At 30.1% G+C, this 25,731-nt stretch overlaps 1 protein-coding gene across 1 annotated transcript in view; it reads right to left on the bottom strand.

Annotated features, from left to right (window-relative positions):
- Window positions 1-1,720: 1,720 nt before the first annotated feature.
- The window catches only part of LOC123302149, a 59,249-nt gene continuing 35,238 nt past the window's right edge, over window positions 1,721-25,731 (bottom strand). The window contains exons 4-16 of the mRNA XM_044884960.1: window positions 24,518-24,608; window positions 9,445-9,775; window positions 9,080-9,378; window positions 7,471-8,968; window positions 7,040-7,394; window positions 6,520-6,977; window positions 5,724-6,082; window positions 4,853-4,966; window positions 4,447-4,604; window positions 3,835-4,369; window positions 3,336-3,588; window positions 3,037-3,260; window positions 1,721-2,953 (exon numbers count right to left, since the gene is read on the bottom strand). Of these exons, the coding sequence (XP_044740895.1) occupies window positions 2,673-2,953; window positions 3,037-3,260; window positions 3,336-3,588; window positions 3,835-4,369; window positions 4,447-4,604; window positions 4,853-4,966; window positions 5,724-6,082; window positions 6,520-6,977; window positions 7,040-7,394; window positions 7,471-8,968; window positions 9,080-9,378; window positions 9,445-9,775; window positions 24,518-24,608 (4,956 nt within the window). The 3' untranslated portion in view covers window positions 1,721-2,672. The remainder of the gene's footprint in view (window positions 2,954-3,036; window positions 3,261-3,335; window positions 3,589-3,834; window positions 4,370-4,446; window positions 4,605-4,852; window positions 4,967-5,723; window positions 6,083-6,519; window positions 6,978-7,039; window positions 7,395-7,470; window positions 8,969-9,079; window positions 9,379-9,444; window positions 9,776-24,517; window positions 24,609-25,731) is intronic.

The following is a 25,731-nucleotide window of genomic DNA, read 5'->3' as shown; positions in this document are numbered from 1 at the left end:
TTCCCCGGGAAAATTTCCCGTTGATAATTAGCTAAAATCGTATATGTAAAAGAGTATTTGCTGAAAAGGAAGTGTTACAAACATCACAGACTATAAAATTTGCATAAATTGGTCGTTTAAAACCGGATTTACAACGGAAAAAAGAAGGTTTTTTTTTGTTTGGAAAAAGTTTGCCATCACTGTAATTTTTAAATGGAATGGAATTGATTGGACTCAAAATATATTTTTATTATCTCATAGTCATAATATCTAAGGCACTCCGTCTGCGTCTGCGTCTGCGTCTAGCTAAATAGTTTTTGATTAAATAGTTTCTTGTACAACGGTTTATCTTGTTTTTTGTTTTTGTGTATACTAAGGCACCTATTTTTTTATTATTATTCATTTGTTTAAGCAATCATCGAATTCTATTTTCGAAAATCAATTCAATTATTGCTTAAATAAAAGTATTCAATTTTGAATAAGAACCGGTACTAAAATTGTGATGGGAAAGGTCAAAGGCCACATTAACAACACTGTCTAACACAAAAATTTGTTTTTTTTTTCCAAAATAATTTCTCTAAAAGATATCATACCAAAAAAATAAAAATTTCTATTTTGAAAATTTTCCTTCAATAATTACTTTCACCATGTTTCTTATTTTTATAATCCTGGAGCCCGTACACGAATTTCGAAATTTCTGTGTTAGTGCAGTTTTACTGCCACAGGCTCCTTGCTTATAAGTGAATTTTAATTTTCCCGAAAAAAGAAATCAATATCAAATAACGAGCGTGGCTGTATACTAACTGGATTTTAATGCTAAGATGTTAGCGCCACTAGTAAACAAAATTGTAAACCATAGTTGTTAGACTCAGCTGATTTTTTCATTGAATGAAAAGACAAAGCACGCATCATCATATTTGTACTTTCTGTACATATGTTATCATATGTACAGAAAGTACAAATAAATTTATGTTACAATTGCCTTTTGTTAAGGTAGTACGAGCGCCAAGGCAAGTTTAGACTTGTGGTTGAAATTATTTGTATCTTTTTTTCAAATTTTACGAATTTTTTTACTCGAAAACTGGAGGCTTTAGAGAAAAATGTCTAAGAACATTAGTTGTTAGATTTGACCCCAATCATATGATAAAATTTTCGAAGTGATTCGGTCAATATTACTCATTTATTTAAAAAATAATAATTTAAACAATATCCTACCGGGTTACCCACCGACAACCTGTACTTTTAGATTTAAAAGCATGTTTTCATGCTCAATGACGAATTTTGACGGGACTACGTGTAATTGACAAGATTCTAAAAAACATTTCCGTTCAATATTATATATCTATGACAGCTAACATATATGGTTCTTTTTTTTATCGCTAGATAGAGTCTTTCTTAGCATTAAAGTCCCTATAATTTCGAAGCGATATCCCATGACAAGACAATTTCGAGTTTTTGGTGTGACACGCTTTAGATTAAAGTTTATTTTTCATTTAAAAAAAAACTGTTAGTATTTAGAAAAATTTGTTGTACTCTAAAAAACCCCTACAAAACTAAAAATTTGTTTTATTTTAAATTTTAATTTTAATATATATATAATTATTATATATTAACAATGTCTTTTTTTTTTTTTAAATAAATATTTCGTATTCACTTTACACAATTAATAATACTATTTACTATCTTTTTCTAATATAATTCATATAATTGTAATTTACAACATTTTTAAGAATACGTTGTGATGGAATCATGCAATTTTAAAAGGGAGGGGTACACAAAGTATTTTTAAAAATTGTTTTTATAAAAAGATTTCTCTCTCTCTATCTCTCTGTTTCAAATGCAGTTAAAATTGTTTATAACGACATTGAAAACACCGTACCGTAAAATCGTGGTCGTTAAAATTCGATTTCAGAATGAAATTTCACTAGAAGCTAATTTGGTGACTAGAACACTAAAAATGATCCCATTCCGTCCAGCCGTTTGAACTCCAAGTCGATTTTTTGATATTTCAGTTTGTCTTTTGACGAGTGTATTAAGTCAAGTCCTTGATAAAAAAGTTCGATTGAATTCCGATTCAAATTTCCAATTCATTCCGATTGAATTTCAATTCAATCCAATAGAGCCCAATCTTTGGTCTCTAAAATGATTTTTGGTGTTATTAAATGTTATCAAATTTGCTCCTAGTGACATTTCTCTCTGGAAGATTATTATTTTACATAGCTCAAAATGTAATATCGGATATAAGGACCATAATTGTACCTGTAGGTTCCTTAAATGTGGTTATAATCGATTTTACCTGTAAATGTTTTGTAGTACGTACATATTATGACTCAAAAATTCTCAAAAAAAAAAGCGCTCAATAATTGATGACTAGCTCAGAATACTGTTTGAGATTTTAAGATAAAAATGTGTCTCATTTAGTCCCTAAATTTAAATTGCTATTGTAAATTAAAAGTAAAATAATTCGTTTTTTTTTTCTAAATAAAATTTTTGAGTCATTTCAATCAGAATCTGGATACGATTCTGTGTTTTTAGGTCGCCCAAGTTAAAAAAAATACTTATTAGGCCACCTTTAACATATTTTCGAAGAAAATTGTCCATATCCACAGAAGCAAGTTCAGATCTAGAGCTATATGTTGTGGAATGCTACACGGTTTTGAGTAGTATTCTACGGCTATGGCTAGGGGGCCCTCTCAACCCTCTAAATGTCGATATTTGTGAGCGGACATTTGCGCTAGACCTAATACTGCATATTGACAACTTAAACAATGGTAATGCGTTTGACGGCCACTGTGTTGACAGCCAGAGGACGCACCCGAACATTGCTGAGACGGTGTGAACTTTTCAAAACCAGCTGCTTGGATTGTGTCCAATTTTTGATGATGTCGTCGATGTGCGACCACTTTATTTGTGTCCGTGCATACATAATCACATTTTAGGCAATGAAAATGACTTGCTTTATTTTGAGTATGCCCTGAAAAACAAATTAGAAAATATTAGAATTTAGAAATGTAACAGGTTCACAGATATTGCAAAATTTTGGAGAGATAGACATACCTAATGTGTTGGTGTAGGCACAATCTGGACGTCGACATTGGAAGTTAGCTCGATATTGTTGAAAGTCACCCCCCATGAGTGTGTCCAAACGTTCATGGCGTGCTGTATGTTGAACAAATCGTGTTTTATCACAGAAACTGTAGCCACAATCTTGTCGTTGACAATGGAAGTGTGTTTGATGTTCTCGATATCCACAATGAGGATATTGACAATCTTCATTAAATCTGCAAATCAAAATGTTATTCAATTCGTGACGGGCTCCAGGACTATAAACAAAGTGATAGTTGTACAATACTCACCTAAATCGTAAATATCCTTCAGGTACGGGCTCATCTTTTAGAATACGCATTGAATTTTGTATTCGAGCTTTCTTTTGTTCGGATGAATCCGTTGATAAGTTATCGGATGAATCCGTTATTGCACGTTTTGTTAAATTTGCAGCCATTAATGCTAATGGTGTTAAGCTGCCAGTTGTTGATGTTGGTGAAGATGCATTTGGTCCACTTAGTTCTCCAGCACTTTGATATGCGCTTGCACTTGATATGTTTAAACCTACAACAAAATATCCCTATATATTATACTGTTTGTTTGTTACGCTTTCATGCAATAACTACTAAATGGATTTGAATGAAACTGTACAACAATATAGCTCATATATCAGAATAACACATGAGCTATAATTTAAAAAAGATACATTAAAAAAAAATTTAATTTATATATAAGCCTCTTATCCAAAATTGCGGTGGCGCTCGTACATCCTTAAAACTAAAATTAAATTGTAATTATGTGAATTTTTACCTTGATGTGGAGCAACGACGGTTGGTGATGTCATCGCTGATTGTTGTTGCATAATTTGTAGTCCATGTTGATGAATTTGATAAATCAACGATGGATTATGATACAAATATTGTAGGGGAATCCCCGATTGTTGAGAAATCAATTGAGCGGTGAGTGTTGCATGATGAGCTGCTACATAATCAGCGTAACTACTCGATGTTGGACTGGGTATTGGAGCACCTGGGGAACTACCTCCATGTGTGCTCGTTTTTATTTGTTGACTCAAGTCGTTAGATGGGGTTGCATTTGAGGTGGATGTTATTACACCACTGGATGAACCTCCCGTTGACGTAAATGGCGATACAAAATTTGGATTTTGTAAGTTTTGAATTGGTGTTACAGTTATAATTGGACTCTTACGTTCAACCGTTCCGATTGAACTTGTTGGAGTTGTTGGGATGTTGTTGTTTTCTAATTGTGGGTTTATTTGGGCGTTTAAAACTCCACTGCTATGTTTCGATATGTGAGTTACCAGTCGGTCTAATTCAGAGAATGCCTAAATAAAGAAACAATCAAGTTAATATTTGATCAAGATTTACAGTGGGGGTAAAAGAGGAGTGGGGGTAAACATACCTGATTACAAACGTTACAATGGTAATGGTGTTTTCGTTTTAATTTACAAAATGGTCGACTGCATGATAAATCTGGTCCGTATAAAATATGTTGAGAATCATTTGTTACTGCAGTTGTGGGTGTTATGGGTGCAGATGGTAAATTATCTGTCGTATTTTCTGAAAAAAGTCCATATTTTTAAATCTGATCGTAATCATTAAAAAAACAAATTGTTTCAAACATTCCAAAATTAAAAACTTGCATGCATAAACAATATCAGTGACGAATTTATTACTAGAGCCAGACACAGGATGGCTAGGAAACGATTCAAAGGGTTCAAAAAGAATGCAGATTGGGTGTGTAGCGGATATCAAAAATAATAAATACGCCACTGGTGATTTTGATTGAATTGTATTTGGAATTTTACCTGGAAATTGAAGTCTTTTACTAGTGACAGTAACAGTGTTTGACTCATGCGTAGTCGTAGTTTTACTGGAAGGTAGAGCAGACAACGGGTAAAAAGTACCGGAAGCCTTCACCACTATAAATAAAACACCCAAAAAACATATTTACAAACACTTACAATTACATACATCATAAATACATAATACAGGGGACTACAGGCTGCTGTTTACAGGGTGTTCAAGTATCTTAAAATGTACCTACTCTAAACGTAATAGCAGAAAAGTCACAGTAGTTCTAGGTCAGTTTAAACTTCAAGTCAGTTTAAACGGAAACATTTCATAATCCCGTCGCCCCATCACGCCTATAAGCTTACAAGGTTTCCAGATTGCCCTGTTGTATCATAAAACTTCCCTCATTTCCTCACATCACCAAGCTTACATTCTTGTGCTTCCTTTTTGTGTACCAACTGACCCAAAACCGCTGTGACTCTTCTACTCGTATTCTTCAAATCTATTTTGAAAATTTACTTCTCTACAAAACAAATTTATAAAAATGGGCTCGCTCGACCACGGATAGTGCCGGATTTAGCTAAAGGATATTATAACTTTAGGCCCCCACAAAAGAAGACTTCATATCTAGTTCCTTATTTTCTTTTCAAAAGTTAGCAGATCCCGCTAAATCAAGGTTAAATCCGGCACTGACCACGGAATTGATATTTCTAAAGAATGTTTTTGATTCCAAAATATTTACAACATGCCATAAAATTGAATAAAAATATTTAAAAACTGAACCCAACTGAAATAATCACCAAAATACCAACAAAAATAAAAAACCAAAAAAACTATGACTAAACTAAATAAAATAATAAAAATCCAGAATTCTGAATTACTTACCAGAAACACCTTTTGGACTGTGCGATTCTCTGGAATGACAACTAATATCTTCATTCTGGAATTCTTTTTTCACGTTGATTGTATAGGCTAGACTAGCGCTAGCGCTTCCACCAACGCCAACGCCACTGCTAGAATTGATTTGAGCTTTTTGCGTTGTTGTTAAAAGTTCAGATGCAGTTGTTGATAGAGTTTGTACTTCGTTTGATACGCTCACAATTTGAGGATTTTGATTCTGGATCGTAGTTGATTGAGATTCAGGATGAATATGTTTTTCGTAATGAGCGCTCATCGCTGAGTAACGCACAAACGTGTATTTACAGCCAGGTCTCACGCAGTGAAAATGACGATTTACTTTGTTACTGTTCATAAAAGAAAATTCAAAAATTTAATCAATTACTAAATTCAAGCTAAAATTCACTCCATTTATCGAATCCAATCGTAGAAGTCGATTACTGGAGTGTATAAAAAAAACGCTCCCAAAAAGTGAATACTCCGTTTTATCGTGAAGCTTCACAGAGTCACCCCAAAAATTGTATGTTTAGAGATCCTCAAATTTTCGCAAATGGATATCCCTTTGATTAAAATTCATTACAAAATAATGCGTGTGTATAACATGTATACTTGTGTACCGTTGACAAAGCATCTATTGTTTGAAACTGACAATAACCTGACGGACCACATAATAACCACACTATACAATACTTGTGGTATATTTTGGGATCTTTTGAAAGAGAGGACCTCTAAAAACGCTTGTTTTTTGAGGTGGACTCTTAAATCTCTCTTGAAACAAACTTACCTCAAACATTCTGGTAAACGACAATCCACATTACGATCAAAGAACACAAAACCTTCCAAAATTTCAATATTATCGTGGAAATCCTTTGAATGCATCAACAACAAATCAGGAGTATTTGTCGAATAATAGCAACGTGGTTTGTTGCAATGAAAATGAATTTTCTCCGAAGCAAACATACAGTATTGATCGGAACATGCATCATTTTCATCGTACACGTCAAATCCTTGAAATCGATAATCGTTTGGAATAATATCTTGGGCTGTGATTGAAACAGGACTGCTGGATGCCGAACGTTCTGGTGATGTTACTTGATCCATTCGATCCTGTGGATCCAATTTTGTTGCAGCTGTTTGGCTCGTGTTCGTATTTGTAATCACACTTGTCGATGGTTTTGGTAATTTAAAACTTGTGAAAATTGCTTGTGGACTATCCATAAAACTGGAACTTCCAACTGGTGTCTAGAAATTCAAAAACACTAAGGTCATAACATGTTCGAAGAAAACTTTAAAAAGTAACTTACATAATCATTCCAAACTTCGATAACCCGATTCTTTGGAGGTCGGCCACGTTTACGACGAAACATTCCTTCAATTGACGTAGCCAAATGTGTCATTGTTAATGGGTCTTTCGTTAATGATAACTTCCTCGAATATTCGTGCATTTTAAAGTGTTCCAATCGTCGAAATATTTTATCTGACAAAAGAATCACTTCACGACAATTATCCCAATTACAATGGTAATGTCGTTCTTTGGTATCGTATGCGCAATTTTCGATTGGACAGCTTTCATTTTCCTTGATACATGTGTAATAATGTTCGGACACTTGGTTTTCCTGTTCATGATTTCTGGCATGTTCTCGTACACCGTCTTTGCAACTAAAAAGAAATAATGGTTCAAATTAAGCCGTAAAAGGTTCCGTAAACCTGGATATTAAAAGTTCCAAATACTTACTTAAAAATCATTCCACAATTTTCCACTAAACAATGATAATGATCTTTTCCAGATAATTCGCATTTCATGTTATTATCTCGGGGACAATTCACATCACGACTAGTTACAAATTTTCCATACTTCAACCAAAAATCTTCATTGTTCCAATCAACAGCATTTTCATTAATTTTCTTTGTTAAATCAATGTCTGCATCCATTTTTGGATCGTCATCCACAAACATTTCATCATTTGGTGCCGTTTCCATATTTGGACCATTCGAATGTGCACCAGATAAATCAATCGCCAACGAGTTACTATCCGTTGAATGATTTGATTCGTCGTCAGAGAAATCGTTGTTGTATGACATCGACATTGTTTCCTTATCATCATTTTCCATTTTCGCTTCACTGACCGTTAAATTTGTGTTTGGCAAAAGCGATTTCTTCTGTTTATCTAAATGACCGTTAATTTGATCAATCGTTAAATTGATACCCAAACGTTTTAAGTGCTCGATTTGTTCAATTTGATCTTCCGTTAATTTTAACTGTCTCACATCAGAGTCCTTGTTTTTTGGAGTTGGACTTTGCGAGCATGCTGGAATTGGTGAATCGGCACTTGCTCGATTACGACGTTCTTGTTTCATGATTAGATTATCTTGATAAATTTTAATGGTATCGTTAAAAGTTAACGGTGTGTTTTGTTCGGATAAATTCAAGGGAGTTGAATCGGAACGATTTGAAATCATTTCAAACATTTGTTGAGTTTCTGCATAATTATTAAATTGCTCCTGCGCAGATCCAGTGCCATCATTTGAGCTCATTTGTAACATACTTTGGTATTTTTTGATCAGTTCCTGGACATGCGTCGGCATACTATCAAAATTATTCCCGTAGGATTTCATTAACTCTTGAATATATTGACCTAAAATTTCCACACTATTTGCATACGATTGTAACGTATCCAAATTATTGGATGGAGATGCTGCATTCGATGTGTCTAAGGATTGCTCATACGATCGAAATAATTCTGGATCGGTTCGAGATAAATTCTGGGCAGCTGCTTCATAGTTTTGATGTGCCTTGATCAATTCTTGAATATGGGTAGGCATTGGACAGTCGCCATTATTTTGATAGTAGCTGATGATGTCGTGAATATTTGAGGGTAAAATATCTTGGGTGTTTGATTGAGCGTAATTCTTGAGTATATCTTGAATTTGTTGTGGTAAATTTTCAGTTAAATTAGCCGCTTGTAAGCCCGTAAAGTTTTTTAACATGCTTTGTGCTAATTTAAATTTACGATATGCTAATTCGCTATCTTTACGTTCATGTTTACGTTTATGGCTGTACAATTGACCAGAACTGTGTAACACGTACGTGCATTGTGCTCGTATGCAATGGATATGATTGCAGACTTTGCTGAAACGGCAATGTTCGAAGGGACATGCTTCAGCTTTCATAAATTTTTTGAAACCATCACGACTCAATTGTTCATCTTTGATGTGATACGATTTGTGTTTTTCTGTTTTAAAAATAAAGAAACATTTTATGAAACATACTGTACATTTTACATTATACAGGGTCTCCAAAAATTACTGGACTACCCAGATACAATACGAGTTTGATGACTTACCCATATCCGCTTTATTTTTGAACGTATATCGACATCCATCTCGTCGACAATGGAAATGAGTTGTACGTTGTCCAAAAAATACACAAAACGGGGCATCACAATCCTCGGTGGCGCGAAATCGTTGAAAACCTTCTTGGATAATCGCGGAATCTTTACGATGATAATTTGCATGCATTTGTACGTCACTGGTTGATATGTAAACTTTATCGCACTTGTTGTGAATACAGTGGTAGTGTGTTTGGCGACGATTATGTTGGCAACTTGCGTAACTTACACTGCAATCGTCTAGCGGTGAATATCTGCACACGAAAATTTCGAATTAGTAAAACTGATGAAGGTGAAAAACTTTGAAAGTAAAATAGTACCTCATAAAACCATGTTGTAAGGATTCCTCACGTTTTTTATGCCATTTCCAATGTCGAATCATTTCTTCCTTTTTTGCGAATACTTTACTGCCAGAATTCATGTGATCACTTTCCACACAATCCAAACAGTGAAAATGTTCCCGTAAATTTAATTCCTTACAATAAATATTACCACATTCCATGCTGGTCCCATATTTTTTAACGTAACGGGAATAATCTAAATTTTGTAGATTTTGTGAAGACGATGATTTTTGACCACCCGTTGACATATTCGATGGTGAACCATGATTCGAGAATGAGTCACGATTATTTTGGGAATTGCTTTGTTGTACTGCAAAAAATCATAAAACGCATCATTAGTTTAGATACAATTTCTATACCCTATATATGAAATATATCAGAGTATATTCAGTTTAGTCCCAAGTTTGTAACTAGACCAATGGTAGGTTTTGGGTCCCTAAAATCCATCTTGTAAACCTTTAGAGATAGCACAGAAGCATAAAAAATGTTTATTATAAAAAAAATAAACAACTTTTGTTTGAAACAATTTTTCGTAATTATCTTTATCTATCCCTGAGAGCCCAAGTAAGGGAAAAACATAAGTTTCCATTTTCAAAATTTTGCTGGTTAATAATAGGTTTCAAAACATATATCGATTCCAAAAAATGAAATTAGGTAAAAAAATTGTGGATTTTTTTAGATTTGGGGAAATAAAAATTGATAAATAAATTTTTAAAAAGAATTAATCAAAAATAGTTATGACATCTAAACAAAGAATTCAATAAAAATGAACATTTGTCAAAATGAAGACGACCTTGGACCATTGCACACTTGTAGATTTTTTTATTTGTCCGTAGACTCTCAAATTTTTTCATGTGCAATAATTTTTGAGAAGGCGTATTTTTATAATTTTTTTTTTATTGAAATCATGGAAACTATTCATTAAAATCAATTTTGAAATAAAATTTTTAATAAATTTTATGATATTTCCTAGAGTTTTAATTTACAACCCTCAGGCCATTTTTATTTTGATTAATTGAACCAAAAAATGAATAGATCCAATTTATTTGACCTTCATTACTTTTATTACCTAGATATTAAAACTACTTTTTAAAATCAGTTTTATAATTCAGGAAGGACTCTAAATTACGTTCAATTATTAAGCAAACAGGACTTACAGAAGTCCCTTAGACTTCTAGATTTAGCAGCAGGCTAGATTTAGGGTTGAAATTCAATTTTGATGAATGTAGATCAAAAATAAGAATAAAACTTTTCGATATCTGCCTTGATTTTCGAAACATGGAAAGCTGAATAATTAAAGAAAATTTTCAATTTTCAATATTTTGAAAAATTACGCCGGATATTGAAAAATTGAAATCGAAAAAAATTCGTCCAAAACGAGTGTAGTTACATTACAGGAATTAAAGTTGCTTATTTTAAAATCATTTTTATATACAACATAGGCAAAGAACATGACACAAATGTAATACATATAGCATAAACTTCGTTAAGAAATCATGTAATTTTTTGTTCACCTGCATTTATTATGAGTTGACAAAGACTCCAATAGGTTTCGTTCAATTGAATTCATTAAAAAATAAATAAAAGAAAATAAAATATTGTAATTTTTAAAAATATTACACCTACATAATACAAAGACAATGAATTTTTAAAATATTTTTAGAGAGAGATGTCGAATATAAATATTTCAATTAATATTGAAAAGGTTTGGCTTATTTATTGGGTGTTTGTCCCAATGAATGATAGATTTTATGGCTTCATTTATTTCTAAAAAAAATCATTCAATTGTAGATTTGATTTTGAGTGTATTTAATTTTTTTATGCTTGTAGTAATTAATTGCGGTCAAAAATTCAATATAACTGTTCGCATTTATTGTTTATTAATAATTTAGCACCTTTGTACATATACATCTACATTTACATCTACAGCCAGCTAGATGCTAGATGCTAGCTCACATCACTATTTCTATTTATTTATTCTTTTTAATTACAGTCAAACCTCTATAAATCTTTTTTTTACAAGCTTTTATTTTAACTTTGTTAAAATCTTGCAACTTAATTTTTATATTAAGCGCCTCAAGCTTTTACAAATAGTCATGTATGAGTGACTTCTACAAAATTATTTTCTACTTTTTAGAACAATAAAAGCTTATTCTTGAAAAAGTATTTTTGTATTTAAATTTTTATCTTTAATACATGAGGTATCAGCACTCTTTCCGGTCGGATGCGTTAACTGAAAAATACGACTCTTTCTGACATCTTTTGGTGTTTATTGCAGTTAACGAAATTAAGTACCTTAGCTTTTGTTTCAGGTTTCACTGTTAATGAGGTTCGAAATAAATTGGAAACGATTTCATGTTAGGCAAATCATGTTCAAAATATAACCGAAATGTTAATAACTCAAGTATATGTAGGATATTTAAATAATTAACTTAGTTAGTTGTGATCTTGTTTTTCTTTATAAATAATTTTAAATAATTGAATGATGCTGAAGTATCGTCTTTGTTGAATAAAAGAACCTTAAAACGTTAACAATAGCAGTCGCACAGCGCCAACTATCTCTATTTTCGATTTATTTTCACATGTACGTCAACCACGCAAACCAAACTTGTTTCTTATTGTAATAGTTCACTTATTTACTCAATAGATGGCACCATCTAATGTACTTCTTCTTTGATTTATTATTTTTCGATAGAGAACTTTTAGAATAAGCTTTTTTTTTTTATTCATAGTTCTAATAGTACTTTTTTCAACGTTTTTAAGACTTTGCGTGCTTACAAATCCTTTTCAGATTGAGCTAGGTTTGAAAATTGGTAGGTAGATAGATAGGATTAGCGTCAACAATGTACCTTTTAAAGGTTATTACTTACCAATCCCTTCCCTCTTTTTAATCCATAAACACTCGCGTTATGAGCATCGCTCTTTATAAAAAAATATATTTTTTAAATATATTTTTTTCAAGTCGTAAGAATTTGTCTCATCACGAGAGTAAAGGCGTAAGCAACAAAATATAGACTTCGAAATTTTCACTCTCAAACATCATTCAATAATCAAGTAATTAAACTATTTGCAAAGAATATTTAACGTGCGAAATATTCGAGGCATGAGCAAATATCTCATTACGTGACTTAAGATTACCAAACGATCGGCGCGTGTGCTGGCGGGTTAAATACGTTAATTTACTTATGCTTGTCTGGATAAATGAGTTATAATTGTTTATAAGTATATGGAGGTGATATGAGTACATAGCACAACGTTTAGTGAAATAAAAAATCAAATCATATGCAATTATATAATATTTGTTTATACAAATCCGATATTGTGTTCGCTTTTAGTAAAAAAAATTGTACCTATTCAATTTAAACATTAAGTTTGTTCTGTTCTGCTGCTTTTAAAAGTCCAAATACTTATTTTTTTTTTAAATAATTTAGGTTTTAAAAGTAGCGCTTTAATTAGATTTAGACAAGGAAGTGTTTTCTAAGAAATTGTTTAAAATAGAAAAAGTGCTCTGTAAGTAGGTGGGTTTTTTGGGCCAAAATTATTTTTTATGACTAGTTTCATCAAACTTTATTTTTATTTTTTATTTTTGAGTCCTAAATATTCAAGGATTGATAGTTTTCCAAGTGTTTTCTACCTATGGTATTGCCTTTTATTTTTTCGGCAATATGCACTGATTATTCTCGATTACATAGCATGTCTTTTTCAAGTTGACATGTTCTTAAAACTTGAAAAATAACTTCAAGCGAAAAATTTTAGGTGTGTAGGTACACATCTGATGCAGACATTAAACTTGAGCTAGGTTTTCAAGCTCAATGAAAAGCTCACTCTACTTCATAACGGATAATCGATAGACGAACACTGTTTGAAACATTTTTCCGCAGACCGTCTTTGAGTGAAATTGTATTGAATTTTATAAATAGTTGAGTAGAACAAACTTAAATTGTATAAAATTGAGCATATATCGAACAATTTGATTCATGTACATGTATGTAGACTCACAATCAGTACTTACAGTCAGTGTATCAGTATCATATACCTATGTAAGTTAAACCTATACTTTTTTTTGCAAATTTTCAAGGTATAATCACTTAAATTGGTTCGGCTGTTTGAAAAAGTACGGTGACTGTTCATTTTTTTGGCGGTAAAGTCCCTTGATCACAATAAACACAGTTTTGCAGTAAAAAAAAAACATAAAAAAACTTTGCTTTTTCACGCTTTTTCGATATTTTTATATCATTTTTTTATATTTACGTAACACAAATTGCCTAGTTTACGATAATTTTACAGCATACTCTTACATTTACGTCATGCAAATTGCCTAATTGTCTAGTTGATTAGTCACTTTAATAGTTGAATTTATCCATTATAATTACTTTTATGGGAAAATTTTTGATACCTTCGGCTAAATTATTGCAATTTTCGTAAGGAATGCCAATTTTAAAAAATCGGTCCAGTAAAAAAACAAACAATTAAATCTTTTCTCTTTATATAATTAGGGTAGATATAAATTTGATCCATTTTGATGTAGGTTAATTTTAAAAATGTGTTAAGAAATGGCTGGCTCACCCTGTAGGTTTAATGAAACTAAGTACTTGAGTTAAACTGAGCCTGTATTGCTTTGTTGTATGTGTGTGTGTGTGTGTGTAAGTTTGAATTGTGGTATTAATAAAAAGAAATCAATTAATTGCTGTATGAAATTTTATGATTTTCCATTTTGAATAATTAAGGTCGTAAAATTATTAATTATACAGTGAATTATTCATAAACAATAGCTCAGTGTTTTTTATACCATGCCTGCCTGTTCTGTGTACACACTACACAGCTACAGTACCTACGTACCAAATGTCTCAAAATAAGTGACCACATCAACACACAAAGTTTAAAGTGCTAATGCATGCGAATTAAAATAGATTTTTATTTTGTGATACTTATTTCAATAAAAAATTTATAAAAGTCATTAATTTTTGCAAATAAGATAAGGAAATTTTTTGGTTAAAAAAATAATAATCATTATCAAATTTTTGATTACGAAAAAAATATTTGAATAACCTTCAAAGTCATAAAATTTAGAAAAAAAGAATTAACTAATAACTGGGTCTAATTGAGTCATTTTCAAAATTAGATTTTTATTAATCTTGAGAGAAACAAAATCTTTATAAATTGATTTGAGAAATCAAAATTAAGGCCTTCGATTAATCTTTCATTAATTCAAGATTATTTGGACAACCTTTCAAACTCTCAATCAAATTTTAACAAATTATACATAAGTCAAATTTGTCTTTCTCAAATTTTGAGAATAAATATGGTTTAACCTTCGTTTCTCAGATCATGTCTACAACAGAGGCTAACTTGTTTTTTTGCTCACTCTGCTGCTGCCTGGATTCGAAAACGCAACCTTTCTACTAAAAGTCTAAGCAAGGTAAGACGTCTTAACAAGCTCGGCTTTAGCCTAACGATGTGGGATGTATTTTAAGGATAACTGTGAGCCCGAATGGAAGTGTAACAGAATGCATTGCATAGGAATAAATAAATGGAGTTAATGAGGTTTCACTATATAAATTAGTGTAATAGTTAAAACTAGTTAAACTATAGTTTTGTCTATTTTTCGTAAATAAAAATAATTGGAATTAGTCATGTATTATAATCGAGTGAAAGAAAAAAAAAAATTATTAGAAATTTGTTGTTTAATGTTGACCATTATACGGAATTTATAAAGTGTAGCAAACAAAATCGAGCCAAAAATTTGGCATTTCGAAGTGAAAAAATCACATTTACAGTCAATTCTTGGCTCACAAATGAAATATCTTGAAAGTTTCACAAAACGTACGTTATAACGATTCACTAATTATAAATACGACAAAAGCAAAAGCACGTATCGAAAATATACGGTCGTTTGTGTCGTTTTTAACGAGAATATGTGCACAATTTTATTTGTAATCATTCCATTTTATTCAGTTTGTGACTTTACTTGAAGTGAAGTGAGCTATTGCACTTTTAAAACACACCTAAACAAAACTCATGTAAATCAGTATCAAATCTGTACATGTGTTGTACTAACTATTATACTTAATATACCATGTATATATGAAATATATACATGGTATATTAAGTTTAGTCCCAAGCTTAAAAATAATGATGCTAGGAAAAAAATTTTGTCATAGCTGTTCATAAAATCACCTAATTAGTCCATTAGTCCGTCTGTGGACACGATAACTCAAAAACGAAAAAAGACATCGAACTGAAATTTTTACAGCGTGCTCAGGACGTAAAAAGTGAGGTCAAGTTTGTAAATAAGCATCATAGGTCAATTGGGTCTTGGGTCCGTAGGACCCATTTTGTAAACCGATAAAGATAGAACAAAAGTTTAAATATAAAAAATGTTCCTTATCAAAAATTAAACAACTTTTGTTTGAAACATTTTTTCGTAAACATCACTGTTTACCTGTGAGGGCGCCAATTAGCCGTAAATTTTATAATATGTACCATACTTGATTATCAGTTATGTATGTGTCACATGTATGTATGTGTTATGTGATAAAGAAATCAACACTGACTATGCATGGTATTTCAACAATTAACTCAGTCAATTGTTTGTTTTCACTTGTACTATACCTATATTGGACAAACTACACAACTATAGTTAGTCTATAAGTCTATTAGACGACAGACAGACTTACAGACTTACACACAGACGTACAGACTGTAGACGTACACCACCTCATTCTCATTTCATTCGATCGCGATGTATATAATGTATAATAAACATCTTCGACTCGGTCTGGTGAAATAAATCAAAAATATATAACGATACCTCTTTTTTTGTTTTTACAAGAGAACTCAAACTATTTTATTTTCTTATACACAAAATTATTTTCTACATTTTAAAATTATTATTACATTATTATTACAGTTCAACCACTCTAAATCATTCTTTTATTTATGAATCACTCACTCAGTTCAACAATCATTGTTTTTTGACTTTTTGTTTGAAAATCGGGTTCATTTAACGATTGAACGGGTAATTTTTGAGATATCGCCAAAAATCGATCCTAGGACTCGATTTTTTCAAAATCTACCAGCCCAATCGTCAAATGAACTCGATTTTTGAATTTTTTGGGTCAAAATTACCATATGAACTAAGTTTTATCGAATTCTGAAACATTCTGAAAAATTTTTTTGATTTTCAAATCTTAGTAAAAAAGTAAGCGTTACATTTATAATATACGAAGATACGATAGGAACATAGTTCCAATCGTGTGTCCCACAACACCTCTCGTTTTTTTTTTCTCAACTGATTGTGCCAAATAGTCTACAAATACAACTAATTCTAATATAATGGAACTGATAAAAGAAAAATAGTACATTTCCGAAAAAGTATTCGAAGCTGTGGCGCATAAATATAGAAGGGGTTTAACTGTATTTTAATAAGTTGAATCGATAAGAAGTATTTAAGGAGCAAACATAAATATTTTTAGACTTACAAGTTTCACTGTATAAAATACATTATTTATGTATGTGACAACTGTTTTACATTTAATAGAAATAAATTAGGAAAATTGTCATCACCTCAAAGTAGTTTTACTGTAATGTATATATATATTGAAAAACATTTTATTTATTATGAGATGCGATCATGCTAGGTGTCCTTGTTTTTTTAATTTTTTTTTTTTTGTTAATTTTAAGTCCATGTGATCAAAAAATTATTGGGTATGAAAAATACAATTTTAACAGCTGTGGATTTTTTTTAAAGCCCTCGACATTTTAACAAAAAAACAAATTTTAATTTTTTAATTTTTTTTATTTATAAAGGAAAGGGTCAATCAACACGTTGATTGAGAATATGGGATTCCGTACGAAATATTTGAGTACTAAAAAAATTAGTTCAAAAATGTACTCATAGAATTTTTTTTGTTTTTGTTTCGAAGTAATCTAGATGAGAAAATTAATCTGGGAATTAGGATAAACGAATCGTTGTTTAAGAGACAAGCTTTTATTGTACTAAAAAGTAGAAAATAATTTTATCTATGAGTCACTCATACCTAACTATCCGTAAAAGCTTGAGGCGCTTAATATCAATAATAAATCGCAAAATAATTAGGCATGAGGCGTTCCGTAAGCTTGTACAAATAGGTAGTCAGGTATGAGTGACTAAAAGATAAAATTATTTTCTACTTTTTAGTACAATAAAAGCTTGTCTCTTAAGAAGTATTTTTGATTAAAATTTTTAATTATTTTGAATGATATATTTGATTTACGGAACCCTTAGATTTATTACGTTTATGTTGTGATATATTAACTGATGATGCATTCCCCTGCAAACCCCCTCACCTTTCCCATTCAACCATTCACTTCAACCGCGTCCAAATAAACAGTGATTCACCCGCGCGTATGTTTTTATATTCCCTTGAATTAATAGAGGCTGTGCCATACTTACAACCCTTTCATAATTTTTGTTGTTGTTAAAAACTTGTTTTTTATTTTTTTCGATCATTTTATTGCGTAATTTTCAATTTTGAGGAAGATACACATTTTAAAATAAAAATTTTAACAAAAAATAATTTTTAAAGGACAAGCTTTTATTGTACTAAAAAGTAGAAAAAAATTTTTATCTATGAGTTACTCATATTCGACTATTTGTAAAAGCTTGAGGCGTTCAATATCAAGAATAAATCGGAACGCCTCATCTACTACACACGCCTAATTATTTTTCGATGCATTCTTTATATTAAGCGCCTCAAGCTTTTACAAATAGTCGGATATGAGTAACTCATACATAAAATTATTTTCTACTTTTTAGTACAATAAAAGCTTGTCCCTTAAAAAGTATTTTTTATTAATAATAATAATAATAATAATAATAATAATGGGGGTTTAACCTCCGTATTTGTGACATATGCCTTATCACAGAGGCCATCCACATCATTATTTGTTAATCTTTATTTATTTTAATTACAAACATATTTACAATTACATTTTTGATGTGGGTGGAGTCGGTTCTTCGTTCTTATCCAAGCGACGACAATGTGATCAATTCTGCACTCCCATTAATTATAAATTGTTCACACTGCCGCGGCCTGGATTCGAACCCACAACCTAAGTCTAAATAGTCCAACGTTCTAAGACGACGCCCTAGACTTCTCGACCATTTAGGCTCTATCGCTCGTAATTTGTTAATTTAAATTGGTAAAAATTAAAAAAAAATTTACTTTTTAATAAAATTAAACTTTTTAAAAATATAGAATAAAAAAATAAATAATTTTTGATAGTTTAATCTTGCAAGGAAATTTGCACATTTTGAGATAAAATGACACCGTTTTTTTATATGAAATAAAAATAAAAAAACTAATAATTTTGGAAAAAAAAAATGATAGCCTTTAGTGACATTAGAAAAGGAGCACGGACCTGCACGGACGCACGGACGCATGGTGGCGTTTATGTTCATAATTTTTTGCATGTAATTTTTCTGTGAATTAGTACAAAAATTTCATGTTTTAAGGTCATCTTTTTGATGCTAAATTTTTACATAACTGCAATTTTTATCATTTTTTTTTTTGTTAATTTTTATAAATAATAATAATTTGTATTTATTTTTGATAACATATTTTTTTCCTGTTTATTGACGTCACATTTTTTATGGTCTTTATCAGGTACCCGTACGTCAAATCGCAACATCCATTACTTAAAATGCTTATAAATATAACCGACCTATTTTTACTTTAAACCAGAAAAATTCAACATTGGACACGATTTTGAAACAGGTTACTAATTATATCCAAGAATTCATACGATTCGAAAAATGAGAATGACTTTTTTGTCTCCAAAACAGAGAAAATTTCGATTTTTTATCAAAATTGATAACCACTTCGATTTATAGAATTGTTCTACCCTGTATACAACGTGTTCTGTTATTAACTTCAGAAACCTAACTTCCCAAAATAAGCTCATCAAGAGCAACAAAAAAACTCTTTTACAAATTTGGATCTGAGCCCTAATTTGGGAGCTACAGGTATGACAAAAATGGATAAATTTGATTATTCACTGACTATCATTCGATAACCAGTAGCCAATGATAATCAGTAGATATAAGATTTTAAATTGAGACAAAAAATAAAATGTTTTGAATATTAGAAGTTGTTTTTCGATTTTGATACTAAATCAAGTCAATTGAGTAAATTTAAAATAATTTGTTAGTAATTTAGCTTGAGAGTTGATATAATAGTAGGACTGACTGACGGACTAACAGACGAACTGACTGAGTACAGTGAGTACTGGGTATGGGGCTTTGAAGGTATATTGACTATAACTGCGACTGCGATTATTTATACAAATTATATTAAAAGTTTATTTATTATTAAACTGAATGATTGAAGTTGTATATCTATCTCTTTCTAATATGTGAATATTATGTGTTGAAATAAAAATAAAGAGAGTAAAAGAATAAAATATTTAAAAAACAAATTTTAATATTGTTGAAGTATAGTCAAAATCATTTTTAACGATACCCATTAATTATATCCCTGGGGATGTCATTAGGAGTTCATTTGAAGACAAGAACACTAAAAATCAAAGAGTAATTTTCAAAATATTGAAAATTTTGTTTAAAATATTTAGCTTTCGATATTTCGAAAACCAAGACAGTTATTGGAAAATGATGATCATCAATCTCGGAAAGAGTTCCAACGATTTTCATGAAAATTAGTATGCGATGGTTTTTTCGGGGCGAAAAATCGATCTAACTTGGTTGAAACAAATTGAAAAGTGTGACTCTTACTGCCATCTATTGACGAGCAACTAACTGCTTTACCGAAACTGAAACATAAAAGCTAGGATTCAATAGTTGGCGTTTTTGGGACGAAAAATCCATCTAGCTTGGTTTCATTTAAAATAAATAACGAGCAAAGCTCGGCCACGAATTGTAGCCTACGAATTGAACGTAATAATCGATTAGTCGTTATAAGTAATGATGTGAGTGTCATTATAAGTGATTTCGACTGTAGTGTGAAGTGAAGTACTATACTTGTATAGTTAAATGTAAATGATTAAATAATTGAAGTGTACGGGTTCAAATGTCTATTTAAAAAAATCATTGCGATATGTTTATATGTATTATAATATGAATTTATTTATAAGGAAACTAGTAATCAACTCTAACTCAACTCTAAATTCAACTCATTTCAACTCAACTCAACAAAACTCATTTTAACAATTTACATGAATTTAATTTATTTATTAATATTATTTTTAAAATATTGAATAATTGACGATTATTTATCAACTAACTAACACTAACAAATACTCTGTCTTCTGTAACTGTGACTGTCACTGTGACTGTGACTGTGTAAGTGTGAATGTTTTACACTTACACTTACACTTACACTCTTAAGGTAGTACGAGCGAAACGCAAGTTTAGCCTTGCTTATAACTTCATGAATGTACACCAAAAATAAGAATACAACTTTTCCATATCTGCCTTAGTTTTCGAAATATGGAAAGCTTAATATTTATACAAAATTTTCAATTTTCGATATTTTGGAAATTACTCCAGATTTAAACAACTTCATATAAAAAAAATCAAGCCTTTTATCCAACGTTGCCCTATGAATACAGCGACAAATATTACATCGTAACCTAAGACTCTAAAATTTTTCTTCAATCGACACCTATGTAATAATAATTAAAGATGTGTAATATAGTATTAAGTTAGTGATTCTGATCTTTGATAACTTCTGATTACTGTTCATAGATGACATTTAAAAAAAAGTATTATTTATAATAGTTTTTTATACAAAAATTAATAATATCAATTTACAAATTATGTAATTTTAATTATACGTAATATAATTAATTAAAAAAAAAAGTTTTTTCAAAGTTTTCATTTCCGTCGATAATCTCCATGATTTTATTGTTATTTTTAAATTCAGAGAATCAGTGATATTTGATGTAATTCGAACGGAATATTTATTGCATGCATGTTCAGTGTTGAATGTAATATGTGAAGTCTTTTGAGGTGGAGTTTACCGAGTTGAGTTGAGTTAAATTTTATTGAGAGTGTAGTTCCATATTTATTTAAATTAATTTTATTGGAATTGGTTGAGCAATATTAAACGTTATTACTAAGTAGGTACAATAAATAAAATACACTAATCAGAATCAGTATAATAACTGCTCTTTACTCTTTTACTCTTTACCACACGGTAAAGAGTAAACACACACAACATCAAAGTCATGCGCGTCCAAACGGTGGCGTGTCGATGCACATGGGGTTGGGATAATGGTCAATCTTATTTTCTATTTTCATATTATTTTATATATTTTCGAAATCAACCTATCTACAGTTCAGAAATTGCGAGAATTTCACTCATTACGAAAGTAAAGGTGTAAGCAAGGTGTAGGCTTTCGTTAGTTTAATATAAGTCAAATTTGTAATAGAAATATGGTAAAATTAGTTAAAATGAATGTAATTATTTTTAAATTATTCCCTCGTACCTATATAAACATATAATTTGTGTCTCTTTATTGGTGAAATAATTTGATAAATATGTATTTTTTTGTTTTCTTTATAAAGACAACAAAATATTTTTTTTTAGTATTCGCCATCCATTTAAATCAATTTATATAGTCCCCTCTATATTCTCAAGTGAAACCTACTAATTTAATTAATTGGATAGGTCTGTAAATTCATAAATCTTTCTACTTTTCCTATAGCCACATCTCCCGAATTAGGCCTCAGATCGAAAATTGGTTCATAGCTTTTCCATTTGTCTTGATAAGCTTAATTTACTGGTATAATTTTCTGCTATCAATAATGGAACACCGTGTATAGTAAGTAAGCTCATGTACAGTAAACAGAGCAACGGTAGCTTCTACACAGATATGAATAAAAAAAATAATAAAATAAAACATTTACTTCATTGGCTATAGTAGTATATAGTATAGTATAGTATAGTATAGTCATAGTTTAGTAGAGCTACTCAATTAACTAGCTAACAGCATCAATTGATTCAAATAGCCGTGAGATTTTATCATAGTTGATGGTTCTTGCTTCATTTGTAACATCATTTTAATTTTAATATTTTAATATACACAGATTCATTCAATTTCATTTCGCCCGCGTTCTTTCTTTTTTTACTTAATATAACTCAGTACTCAGTACTCAGTACTCATATTTACTTACATTAATATACTTAAATATAGTTAGCTCAGCTCACTAATACATACTTTAACTTGAAATAAATTTATTTGATTTATACGAATATGAATATCATTTTTTATTTTTTTTATTCAATTATTTTTATACACCATTACACAGGGTCTTTCAATAAGACTCTTTAAAATACGAAAACGCTGTGCTTTATTTTGAAGCTTAGGCTTTCAAGTTTTGTTGGGAATAAAATATCTTAAGAATGTTTATAATAGTTTTTGAAGTGAAAATTTTCTGTATAATATTTAGTAGGGTAAAATTTTATAGTTTTGCGTCATCAACATGCTATGAATATAGCTACAGATATTACACCGAAACCTAGGAAACAATAACTTCTTCAATCGAAAAAATGACACCTATGTAATAATAATTAAAACTACGCAATTAACTATTGACTAAATGATTCTGATCTATGGTAACTTCTGATTAATGTTCACAGATGGCGTTTTTTAAAAGTTTTCACTAATTGTTTATAAATTATTCAATTTTCATACAAATTTAAGGAAAATTGCCAAATTACTACAATTTTTTCAATACAAAAACAATCTAAGATTATCATCTCTTCGGATTTGATCGAAAGATTTTAGAAATCGTATAGTTTCTCCCCATTCAAGTTCAAAATCAAATTTGTTCACAAATCAAACTTCAATATGTCTAAGCTACAAAATAAAACAAAATTTTTGTTTCACTCTTATTGAAAGACCCTATATAATGTCACATATAATACGCATGCGTACATCGTAAGTGAATTTAATAAATATGATTTAAATTTTTGTTTATGAAAAATTATAAAATTCCCACGAACATAATTAAGTGATCTCAATTGAAATTTCAATCATTTTGTTTATTCTTGATTTAAGTTATCTTATTTATCGCTTATCGCTTATTACGACTATTGTATATAACGACCAACGGTTTTTGACTGTTATTAAAATTAGATTATAATTTGGCGATGATTTAAAACTTTACAAGCTTTTTATTCATGAATGTAAGGAATTTAATCTTCTGAAGAAAATAAAGATATTTTTATAATATTTTTTTTTTTAGAGATCGATAATTATCGATTTGATTATAGCGCATTAGAAAATTGAAACATTTCGGGACGTATGGTGTACTGTTTACGTCAATCAGTAAATGCAATGCATTGGTGAATTAGTAACGATTTAATAAATTTCGTGCTAATTTAAAAATAAATAAAAATTAAATTTTCGTTTAAAGTTTGGCCTCTTATCAAATAAATAAAAAAATAAAAAACTCAAATCGAATGATGTTGTTGATTTGTTTGTTATTATCGGAGATATTTGATTGACAAAAGAAAATAAAAATTCCGTTCAAAAGTAAATCAATTCCAACTTTTCAAATATTTTTTTAAAACATTTTTTCATTTTGAACGTTTCACCTACTTCTATTCTTATCAAGTCCTGTTTTTATTTACGTGTACAAGGTGTATCAGTACCATAAAAATTTTACTTTTTAATAGGGTATTTTACTATTTTTGAAAAAGTACTTCAAAATGTTGATTTTGCTAACAAAAAGACACCAAAAATGTATTTCGAAAAAATACACAAACTTTCTTGCCAAAAACTTAAATTTTAAACCTTTTTTAAACTGTCAAAAACGTAGGCATTCAATTTGATGACGTAATATCGGTATCATTACACGAAATAACACAAATAAGTTTGACAGATATATTCATAGACATTATCTATGGATATATTATACCCAGCTGTGTACACTGAACTAATTGAGGTCTATGGCTCTTACCGATATGACATCACAGCAAGGCTTGCCCGCGTTTTAGAACACGTGATATACAGAGGTTAGTTTATAAATAAGGTATAAAGGACTTACCATATTTGTTATCCTGGATCGGTGAATTCGATTGTGATGGATTTGTGGCAATAAGAATTTCCGTAGAATTAGTTGAAGATGGATAAATTCCCTGCAACAGAAACCAAACACTGATTAATCAATCAAATTTGGTGGCATTTTTATTTTGATACCAAAAAAACAAATTGATTTATCGACTAATTACGATATCGTTAAAAAATGATAATTATACATTCATATATTTGAACAAAGAACAATCATATTCACGTTTTAAAAGAGTGCGAATGAGATAAACAAGCGTATTATATTTGTATAATGAATTATCAATCTCTATTATTGATTATCGATTACAATTACGTTTACAAGTATCCATAAATATTTTTTATTTATTAACGATTGATATATTTTATAATAGACTTTTAGATTACAATTAAAACGTCTACCTACACTGTAAAAAAAAAGTTCACTCCAAATGGCGGATTTAAGAAAAAATTCTTCTTTAATTCTTGTCGCACGTTATGATTTGTTTGCTCGGTTTTATAGCAAATAGACTACAAATCACACTGAATATTTAAAAAGTAGACAGAAGAAATAAATTATCTTACAAAATTGAACATGTACGTAATCAATCATTCAAACAAGCAAAAAAATTAAAACAAATCTGAGTAAAAAATTAAAACGAAGATACGTTAGGAACATAGTTCCAACCAGGTGTCCCACGACGCCTCTAAAAATTTTTTTCGGTTTTCTACTTTAATTTTAGGCCTCTTAAACGATTTAGCTTGTATTTCCAAGAAGAAAAAAATTGATAAAAAGTATTAGGTACATTTTGTAAAGTTTACGGAAGTAGTGAAATTCGATATTCTTCGCGATTATTATAGTTAGAAACTATAAAAATTATATTCAATTGTGGAATACGATTGTATGATCGTTTCCCAGAAGCTAAAATGCCATAACATAGAAATTAATTTAAAACAAAAAAAAAATACAAGTGAATCAATCGATAAAGTCCGTTTTTATAATTAAAATTTTTTTATAAAAAAATAATTTTATTAATTAAGCATGCACTCTTAACAACACGAAAATGGTTCGGAATACACATCTACGTTAAACGGATAAATGGTCGCGTGTTTTGGGTACCCTTAAAATTGATTTTTTTCGATTTAATCGGAAAACTTAAAAAATCTTTAAGAAAATTTTGTCTCAAGGATCCAAAAATCATGGAAATCCAGTTT

This window comes from Chrysoperla carnea, chromosome X (genome assembly GCF_905475395.1).
Source record: "Chrysoperla carnea chromosome X, inChrCarn1.1, whole genome shotgun sequence".
Lineage (NCBI taxonomy): Eukaryota > Metazoa > Arthropoda > Insecta > Neuroptera > Chrysopidae > Chrysoperla > Chrysoperla carnea.
Note: the sequence above shows the minus strand (reverse complement) of the source record. Positions and strands in the feature narration are given on the sequence as shown.